The sequence below is a fragment of the Nilaparvata lugens genome, chromosome 4, assembly GCF_014356525.2.
Source record: "Nilaparvata lugens isolate BPH chromosome 4, ASM1435652v1, whole genome shotgun sequence".
In the NCBI taxonomy this organism is placed as follows: domain Eukaryota; kingdom Metazoa; phylum Arthropoda; class Insecta; order Hemiptera; family Delphacidae; genus Nilaparvata; species Nilaparvata lugens.
Window position 1 is genome coordinate 41,431,584 of NC_052507.1, and position 11,277 is coordinate 41,442,860.

An 11,277-nucleotide genomic window follows, 5' to 3' on the forward strand; every position below is an offset into this window, starting at 1 on the left:
AACTGTTTGTTTTTTATGTTCAATTTGTGTTCCTCTATCCTGGCTGATATTCTTCTATTTGTTTGACCTACATACATCTTGTCACAATTCAGGCAGGGAATACTATAGACGCCCTGATTTTCTAGTTCTAATCTCTGAAAGGATTTGTTTAGAAATTCAGTAGTTTAAAGATAAAAATCTATATAAAATGAGAATTCAAATAATCGGTAATCAATAGATAACTCCTGTTTTAGCTTTTGATGAATTGTATGAAGAGTTAGAAGTTAATGCTGTAATACGTTTATTTACAGCGGTTCATGTGTGACCCTAAACCAACTTCATGTTTCACCCCTTCAAAATCCAGCTTAAGACACAGCTGCATACCATCATGGACTCCACGAGCAAGGCATGTCGTAAGAGGTCCCGAGGATGATACCTGACCAGAATTGACATAAGGCCGTTTCGGGAGACGGAGGTTCTGCATTGCAAGATGACTTCCCGACATCATCAATTCAACTCTTCGAATTTTTTTTTTACAAAATTATTTTTATTTTATTACCTTCATAAAGGTTAGGCACAGCATGTGGAAATGAGCCTCGTCAGTGAAAAATATGAATGCGTCTTCAGGCAGTTTGTCAATCAGCATATCACAAGCATTTTGATGTGCAACAAATTCGTGTTCAGTCAATATTCTTGATCAGACAATTCATAGGGATGAAATTGAAGGTCTTCATGGGAAATTCGTCGAACAGTGGAGTCAGAAATTGCCATAGCAGCTGCATGTTTGCGATGCGAACGCCGGGGAGAACGCACAACTGACTGCCTCACTCTTTCGATACCCTACAGTGCATGAATTTTCATATGTTTTTGAAACAATTAATATAAGTCTATTATAGGCCCACAAAACATGGAAAAATATTTTTAAAAAAATATCTTATGTTTTTCCAATGGAAAAGCTGGAAAATCAATTTGTAGCCATTCGGCTACATCATGCATTGAGTACTATCTGGATCAATTCATTTGACTCACCCATTATTGTTGTAGTTCTTCAGTTATTTGTGGATTGGAGAGGTGAATTGTCCTGATTTATCACTGAGGGAGTCTTTTATAAGTCTAGTAGTTAGTTTCTGATAAAACTAATAATGAATCACATTGAAAAAAGTCAAATTGTTTACTTTCACACTATTATTTACTGTATGTTGATGAAGTCAAGAATAAATCACATAAAGACTCACACACTAATTGCTTCTATGTACACTATTATTTGGAGAATGCTTCCTCTACTATTTATTATAGAATTTATGGAAACAGTTGTTACTCTTGTTGAGGCAGAGAGCAATTTTGCATTTCATGCATTCAAAGCTAGAGAACCCTGTACATTTGGGCATTTTGCATCTCAGTAGAATTACTATATATCGATGCAAGTCTGTCTTTGTCATCTGAAAAGGCCTGTTTGGATCAATGCTAACACTATATTTGAGGGTCTCTGTGATTATCAAATCAATCAAGTTTTTAGGAAAAAAATTGGAATGGCGAATCCAAATCCAAAATACCAGGAGGAAGATTGGAGTCTCCAGTGAACATGGTTTCTTCAGCAGATAAATTCAATATCTGTTGTTTCTATATCATATTTCTGTAGAGCTGAGCTTGTGTCTGTCGTCATTGGTCCTTGTTACTTGGAAGATTTTGAGTAACAATATCATTACTACTTGGGCTTATCGCTGGAGGATCGGATGTATCTTCACATTCTGATGTTGGTATAGGCCTAATGGGATCTTCAGCAGAGTTTGAAATTCTGTCAAACACTTTATCAAAATTATTTCTTGATTCAGAAAGAACATTTGCTTGTAATCCTGAGTCACTGTCATCACTTCCAAGTTCGTCTTCAATAACATCAAAGTTCAATATCAGATCTTCAGTCAGTTGACTAAATTGTTTTCCAGATGAATCGGAAAAAATTACATTTGAGCACTCACCCTTATCTATGATGACACTTCAATAATAATAACAACTAATAATAAAACATTAATTGAGCTAAAAAAGAACTTATTATCACTAAAAACGTAAACAAACACTCAGTTTCAAAACAATCGCCTAACACGTAATGGGATTTTAGGTTATGTTCCCCACAACTAGTAGGCATGACTCAATGCATGGTGTAGCTGTTTGGCTACAAGTGAAAAATCGGTTGAAATGAAATAATTATCGACTTATTATTTATGAATTACATCATTCAGGGTTTTTTAGATTATTATTATTATATCAAATATATTTTTTAGAAGCTCAAAAATCAGTAAAAATAGGAAATATATCACTGAGAAAAAGTTCACTTTACCAGATCAGCTGTGGGATATGCATCTATGAAATACATATGACATTAGAATTAGTTGACAGTGTTACCAGGCAATAAGAAAGGGAATTTCCCTTTGGGAATATTTCTAGAGCCGATCTGAATGGATGTTGTAGGCGAGTAATCCCTGTAGATTGCTACAGTTCAACCTGAAACTCATGTAGCTGTTCGGCTACACCATGCACTGTAGGGTTAAGTCCATTTCTGGGTTTAGCGACACTCCCACACTCCCGACATGTGTTACCCACGACAGAATCGAACTACGGCCAGGAATGAGTCTGTGAGGAGGAATTTCAAATCGAGCACGAGAGGCACGTTGCGTAGCAACAACAAGTGATCTATCACTAGAAAAGAAGGCTCGCTGCTCTCTTGACCAGAGCATGATGGCTACTTACTTGAGAGAGGATAAACAAAATAGATATATAGTAGAAAGGCAATGCGAAACATGCAATGCAACAGATGGCATCAATTCAAACTTGTATTATTGTATGTTTTGTTTTGTATTATTACGATTACTAAAGTTTTGTCAACTTAACAAAAATGTGTTTTCAGATTTCAAATGAACAATACCTTGGTTAAACATAGTCAGTTGTTTGAAAAGCCAGTCTATTCCGTCATGGGTATGTTGGCATATCTTGGAGAGCAAAAACTAAGATTCGCCTCAACTAATGATGACAGGTGAGTTTTATTTTGTTATAAATAAAAAAATATCAAATTTCTTATAAAATTTTAAACAAATCATAAAAAATACTGCTACATGCAAAACCATAATGAGCTATTATAATTTGTAGCAGAATTAGAAACTGATGGGAAATCAGTTAAAAATAAATTTAAGTAGCGATAACAACAGATTTCTCTGAAATAGGAGATTCATTTTATATTTATTGTGTTTCTAGTCATTTATGCAAATCCTTGAATAATATTTATTTGGCTAAGGAATATCAATAATAATAATAATCACTCTGTCATTCTAAAAACTCATTTTTAAAACTTCATATTTACTGAAGTACTTATCCGAAATGAACAATTCTTTTATCAATGTGTAAAGAGAAATTTCTAACGTTCTTTCCTAATAATCACTACTACTTTGAGTCCCTATTAGACCAGGCAGCTGTATGGGCAGTCGCTCACTCTGTCACCCTGTCAGCGGGGCAGCCCGAATGACTGCCATAGTTCAACAACAGTGCACTGTGACCGAGTAAGCTAGGCTGATTGCCTCACCAGGCTGCAAGTCCTGACTTCTTTGTCTAATAGGGACCCAAAGTAACTAGTGACCCCATGGGTTGGAGAACTCGCTCAAGAATAAACAGACTGTTGTATTGTAATCTTTGGAACCAGTAACTTTTAATTATACAGAGTTGATGAAAATCATGGAAACAGCCAAATACTTCTGTAACAAGAATAACTTGACTGTAGGTTTCATTGGGGATCCTATTTGAAATGATAAGATTACTTTTCAAAAATTACTCTGTCACTTCAACATATTTGACCCTCATATGAATCCAAATTAATTTTTTGAAATGAGAAGGTGGTTATGTGATACAAGATTTCGATACAGCGTACAAAGAGAAAATAGATGGTGAAAACCGCACATTGATATCTCAACCCGATCAGTTTGTTGATGTAAAAATTGTAAATTATGTTGTGTATTAACAAGCTGAAATCATGTGTAGCGCATAAAGGACTGTCTGTATGATATTTCCCAATAGCCTCAGCTGATGTTATGAAAAAACTAGTAATTGTATGCAATGAATTCTTCAGCTGACTAAATCACAACAATTTTTTACTTATGCACTTTCAATGTTATTTTTATATCCTGAAAAAGGATGAAGAAGTGTCAATTTTGTAATCCAACGAGCTTGACCTGTAATAGATTCGAAGAATACGTGTTCAATATTTGAAGCTGATTGATCAATTCTTTCTAAAATTATTGTAGAACATACAAACAGACGGACACCGACTTTGGCCTTCAGTAAGTCAAATGTGAAAACACGCTAACTCTCATTCAATTATTGTGAGAAAACTTTCGAAATTTATCTTTCCATTGTTTAAAGATTGTTCGTTTTGAATATATAAGTACTTGAATAGATATGACTTTGAAAATGGGTCCATAATTTAGAATAATCCTGCATATTTACAATCATAAAAAATTACATTTCTTTTACAGACTCAAAGTTATCGCTACAAGGAGTCGAATCGGTGCTTCCAGTCTATCAATATCAATAAATTATGTTGATATGGTCAACTGATAGTATGGATATCAATACAACATTGATAACTATTCCGGACAACATATTTTTACCGAATATCTCAGGTATTATTTTATTATTTCAGATACTGCTCCAGGTGAGATGTGATATCTATCAATAATGAAAGCACTGGGAATTTGTCAAAAAATATCATCATGTCGAAACATGTTTGTTATTTTACAATAAATAATTGATATTTTTTGACAAAATCCCAGTGTTTTCATTATTATTTATTATTCATCTGTAGAAAAGTTCAAAAGAAGATATTGATTTAGGGCTACACAACATTTGTTTTAAAGATCAAGGCCCGGTTGCACAAATGCCTGTTAAATTTTAATCATGATTAAATTCCACGAGAACCAATCAGAAGTTTATTCTGAAAAGAAGGCTTCTCTGATTGGTTCTCATGGTATTTAATCCTATTATATTAAGCGATCAATTTCTGTATATCTGTTTATATTTTTATTTCTGATTATCTGGTTATTTATCTTCAACGGATCTCGAAAACGGCTCTAACGATTTTCACGAAATTTAGAACATAGTAGGTTTAAGATATAAAAATTCGATCGCACTAGGTCTCATCCTTGGGAAAACTCGCTGAACGACATTAAAAGGATAATTCATCCTTGGCTGAGACAGTTGAGACTTTCGTAGTCTATGGATAGTTAAAAGTGAGCGAGTGATTCTGTGGAAAATCAAAATATCGCATCCCTGAAATTCATAAGCTGACGGATAGCCAGCTGTAAAATATAAACACGATCATTTTAGAGAATTGTGTCCTGTTTAAAAATTGGAACAGATGAGTGTAATGTTGCCAAATTAATTAGAGTTGATCAACGATGTCCACAGCTGATTTTTTTTTGTCAACACTATCTATCTAACTTAGTCTAAAGAGCTTATTTTTACTTTCCTTAAGGTACCCCAATTTCTATACGTTTCAAGGTCCCCTGAGTCCAAAAAAGTGGTTTTTGGGTATTGGTCTGTATGTATGTATGTATGTGTGTGTGTGTGTGTGTGTGTGTGTGTGTGTGTGTGTGTGTGTGTGTGTGTGTGTGTATGTGTGTGTGTGTATGAGTGTATGTGCGTCTGTGTACACGATATCTCATCTCCGAATTAACGGAATGACTTGAAGTTTGGAACTTAAGGTCCTTACGCTATAAGGATCCGACACGAACAATTTCGATCAAATGCAATTCAAGATGGCGGCTAAGATGGCAAAAATGTTGTCAAAAACACGGGTTTTCGCGATTTTCTCGAAAACGGCTCCAACGATTTTGATCAAATTCATACCTAGAAAAGTCATTGATAAGCTCTATCAACTGCCACAAGTCTCATATCTGTAAAAATTTCAGGAGCTCCGCCCCACCTATGCAAAGTTTGATTTTAGATTCCCAATTATCAGGCTTCAGATAAAATTTCAACAAAAAAATTTGAGTGGAAAAGATTAAGCATAGAAATCTCTACAATTAATGCTCAGTAACATTTTCACCTAAAATTGAAAATAAGCTCGAAATTCGAGAAAGTGTTATTATTTCAATTGCAAGCTGTTGGCAATTGGCAATTGGCAGTTGGCAATTGAAAATAAGCACGAAATTCGAGAAAATGTTATTATTTCAATTGCAAACTGTTGGCAACTGTTGATTCTATTAAATGATTCACTATGAAGAGATAGCAGACCTCGTATGTCTCCAGCGTTATTGTCCTGTCACCAGCTGGCTCAGATCTTTGTTTATAAGTAGACTTCAGATGCGCGGGAACACTAGCGTCAGGTGATCAATTTTCATAACGGCAAGGAAAGTTGTGTGAGTGCTCCACACCAGATTTTTTCTATCCTAACATACTACTTGGAAAATGAAACAGCAAAACTCTTACTGCTATTGTTAATATGTACACTTATTGACTGCACTAAAAGCTTAATTCCACTCGATCACCGCTCTGCTCTTTCGTTGGACACTACTTGAACCAAGCACTACACTAGTTCAAACTGTTTCCTCCTTTTGAGCCTGTGCAACAACCCTCCATTGTATAGCAGATGGATCGCCTCGTTGTTGTGTTGGTGCCTCTATGCAAGTCTACTGGCTTAATATTTGTCTGTACAGGAGTACTTTGTTTCGGATTAAATGGATGGAGTTTCTTCCGATCAGCAAATTATTTGACCCCACAGATCTGTCCAATGTTAGGAGGTTAGGAGGTAAACGTAAACATATCAAAAGTCCCCACCCCCACCTATACAGCACAGGAGGTAAATTTCACACTTAACACTAACGCTGCTGCAAAAGACGTAAGGAAATGCGTAAAAGTGTGAAATTATACATGAAATTGAAAAGAATTCAATGCTCTATGAGCTCATAATCGGCAAAGATTTTTATTATTTATTTGTTCATACAATTACAAATAATATGAATATGACCGGGAAAGAACAACAGGCATAGCCCAAAACTATTCTGTTCCCAAATTTTGATGAATTAGCGCCAAATTATAGTCAAATATTGCACTCAAATATCACCGCACTTTGAATAAATTATTTCATGAATGAATTGAGTTATTTCAGAAAATTATGAAGCCAAAAATACAAAACATAATTCTTTTGATTTACCTCCCTCCTACTACCCTGAACAGGACTGCGGGGGTCAAAAATTGTTTTCCAAACTTCTCCCTCTATAACCTTTCCTTGACTGGACTACAGAGGGATTCTTAATTATACTTTTTAATGGTGATAATTCTATAACTGGTCTAAGCTGGAGACACACGAGGTCTGCTATCTCTTTATAGTGAATGATTAAATAGAATCAACAGTTGCCAACAGTTTGCAATTAAATAATCACATTTTCTCAAATTTCGAGCTTATTTTCAATTTTAGGTGAAAATGATACTGAACATCAATGTAGAGATAGATTTTCATGCTAAATCTTTTCCACTTAAAATTTTTTGTTTAAATTGTATCTGAAGCCTGATAATTGGGAATCTAAAATCAAACTTTGCATAGATGGGGCGGAGCTCCTGCAATTTTTACAGATATGGGACTTGTGGCAGTTGATAGAGCTTATCAATGACTATTTCTGGTATAAATTTCATCAAAGTCGTTGGAGCCGTTAGTATGATAAGCCGTTAGTCATGACCAGAAATCTGGATTGACTGTGTTGTGTCTGGAAGTGGACCTGACTTAGTCCTGAAGTGGTCCTTGTCATAGTATTGACATATACGTTATGTCAGAAATAAAACACTTGTTTACGTTTTTCATTTAGTCAAACATATTTAAAACATTGCTAAAATAAAATGTTACAACTTTTATCAAGATGGTCTTGCCCATAAAAGCACCACATGTTCAGATGGTGTTTCTGTTGGCCTCTAAATATTCCTCCACAGAGTATAATGGTGACTCCATTAACCAATTCTTGATGCTCTGAAGCTCCTGACGTCAAGACTTCTCACCTCATCAGGTGGAGCGTTGTACATCCTCAGCGCCAACACCGGAAAACAATCCTTCTTCCTGCTCTGCCTATATAATTATCTTCTTCTTCATCCATTACCCACAATTGTAGGATCGATGGCGTCATGTCATGAATAAAAAAATATATAACAAAAACACTAAATTGATCAACCATGACAGTGATCAAGTTCAGATCGAAAAAAATAGATCATATGAGGCCTTGCTCTTCAACATAATGGCACTTTAGCCTGTAGCCTTTAGCCTACTTTAAACATGACAGTGATCAAGTTCAGATCGAAAAAAATAGATCATATGAGGCCTTGCTCTTTAACATAATGACACTTTCACCTGATAATATTTGAGACAGGTCATCATTCACATATTCCTGGACATCGTAATAAGCCCTGGTTCTCAGAAAACCGGTCACAACTCTCTCGAACACGCTGAGGTCCAACTGCTTCACCCCTGCAGGCAGCCTGTTCAAGTAGCGTGGCGCTGAACTCCTATAGCATACCCAAGATCTCTGGAGGCACACTCTGGGGACGTCAAACAGCTCTCGATGCCTGGTGTTGTGGTGATGCACATCAGTCCAAGTCAACAAATTTTGTTGATTCTTCTTCGCGTACATGAGGCAGAGAAGGAGGAAGTGGCTGATTACAGTTAGAATACTCAGCCTAGCAAAAATGGGCTTGCAATGAGCAAGATGTTCGCTTCCAGTAATGATTCTGGCGGCCCGTTTTTGCAGCTTCAGTATGTCCACAACCTTGGCTGAGTGACCCCACATGAGTAGACCTTAGGAGATATGGCAGTGGAAAAAATGCAAGATACACCATGACCAGATATGCCTCCGTCACATGTCCTCTCAGCTTGAGCAAAAGGAAACAGATTCGGGACAGTCTCTTGGTCACCTGCTGGATGTGGCTGGCCAAGCTGAGCTTTGAATCCAGCATAAAGCCCAGCAGCTTCACAGGTTCCTGATCATGAGACAGATTACGCGACAAACTGCAGACGATGTTTTGTGTCTTGCTCTCATTTAGCTGGAAACGGTTTACCAGGAACCATGAGGTTGAAGACCTCAGATGTTCTGCTGACCTCTCCAACACCTGCTGAAGGTCAATGCCAGACGACAGCAATGATGCATCATCAGCAAACAAGAGAGTTGCACCATTGTCATCCAGGTCGTTGATCATCACGATGAAAAGGATTGGCCCCAGAATTGAACCCTGAGGTACCCCAAACCTGACAGGGAGTGGACATGAAACAGCTCCACAGCGCCTGCAGAATGGAACGTCTAATTTCACTTTCCACTTGTGTTTTATGAGTGTTTATCAGCTCTTCTTGTCAGCAGGTAATGGAAATATCTTGCACACAACAAGGAGAGCAAGATATATTGGTTGAACACGGTGAATATTTTAAGCCTGATAAAGATGGGTCGACAGTGACTCAGGTAGCCTGCTGAGTCCAATATTGTGAGAGCTTTTTTCTACAGGAGTAGTACCTCTTAAAAGCCAGGTGCATGTCCCCACAACTGGAGTCCTTAATTAATATGGCTATGGAACATAGCAAAAATACGTCCATCAGATGCCTCCAGGGGATCAAAGGCTTCATTCGCTAAGTAAAAATCCGTTTCTTCTTGTTCAAGCCAGTGTTCGCATATAGCCTACATAAAACATTTGGTTTCCTTTTCCCAAGGAAAAGTGTCAAGTCAAGTTTGGTCCAAAGGCATTGAACATTAATATAATAGAACATGATCGTAAGATAACTTCTAAAATTGGATTTACAGAGGCTACTTTATTGAGTAAAAGGGCGGCTAAAGTGCACGTCCAGTGCCAACATACCTGTCATCAAATTTTTGGTTGGGATCGATTTAGTATGTTATTTTGAGCACAAAATCACAAAAATTAAACGGCGCTCACTATTGTTTTTAAAATAAACTAAGTTCAAAATAGCAGAACTTTACATGCATTTAACCTATAAGTAGCAACCATAAGTAGCTAAGGTTAGGAAAAGCTTTATGTTAGGAAAACTTAGGTTAGGAAAAGCTTTGGGTTAGGAAAACTCAGATTAGGAATATCATAATTTGATGATTTAAATAATCAAAATGGCTGCTACTCATAGCTTGAATGCATGTAAAATTGTGCTACTTTGAACTTAGTTTATTTAAAAAACAATAGTGAGCGCCGTTTAATTTTTGTGATTTTGTGCTTAAAATAACATAGCCTACTGAATCGATTCCAACCAAAAATTTGATAATAGGTATGTTGACACTGGACGTGCACTTACACCAAAAGTAAGCACTTTTTCGTGCACTTGGCTTTGCATATGGTACCGAAAAGGTTTTGTGGCATAGAGGTACTTCTTTTGAAATCTGTAATTTGTGGCTAACGTTACTATAAATTCCATCTGGCCAACAAGTTGGTTGAAAAAAGTTTTCTTTTTCTTTCTGAGCTACTCGTAGCTTAAAAGATTTATAGTAAGATGAGCTGCATTTCACTTTTCCACTGTGTATGGGATTTGAACTGAACTGGCTTACAAACGATTGCCAATCATCCTGTAAATATCATACCAAACTAAAATCTGAATCAACAAAATAATAAGTCAATTTTTGCTGAAACTTACCTGAAGATATCGCTGAAGTTTCACAGATATATCATCTGAACGTTTTTGTTTGTAATTTCTAACTTCCTCAATAAAAGTTCTAACATTAACCTCCATTTTTCAATTCAATATTCACCTTCTGTACTACTTTTGTATAGCTCTTCAATAAAAACAATAAAATTAACAAATATGGGAGGTTAAGTTTAAAACACACATTTATGAAATCTCACATTCATAGATTCAATAAAAAGGTCAAATTTCAAAACTACAGGTTTGAGGATGAAAACCGCTGTATGGATGTATCATGTTTTGATATGAACAATTATTTTAAATTTTGACGGTTACTTAGTAACTTAGCTGTCACAGAGAAGGGGAGACAGCCACTCGGACGACAGAGCGCTCGGACGACTTTGTAAACAAGCCATTTACCACTCTGTCGACATTGTAAACAAACTATATACAGCTAATCCATGACGTAGGCAGCTCTCAGCGCTCCAGGTGGAATAATTTGCTTTCAAAATATGTAGGTCTATCTATGAATCCCTTGTTCCAAGCTTCGTTCTCCAAAAAAGGCGCGCAAATACGAATTTAAAGATTTTAAGATTACGAATTTTAAAAGTTTGTTTCAGATGAGTAATAATTTTATTTTTCGTAAAAGATGTGAAATGATA

General features: G+C 36.2%; 1 protein-coding gene across 1 annotated transcript in view; it reads right to left on the bottom strand.

Moving 5' to 3' along the window:
• Nucleotides 1–11,019, bottom strand: part of LOC111058743 — a 44,467-nt gene extending 33,448 nt beyond the window's left edge. Inside the window, exon 1 of the mRNA XM_022346308.2 lies at nucleotides 10,628–11,019. Within this exon, the coding sequence (XP_022202000.1) occupies nucleotides 10,628–10,723 (96 nt within the window). The 5' untranslated portion in view covers nucleotides 10,724–11,019. The remainder of the gene's footprint in view (nucleotides 1–10,627) is intronic.
• Between the last annotated feature and the right edge of the window lie 258 nt (nucleotides 11,020–11,277).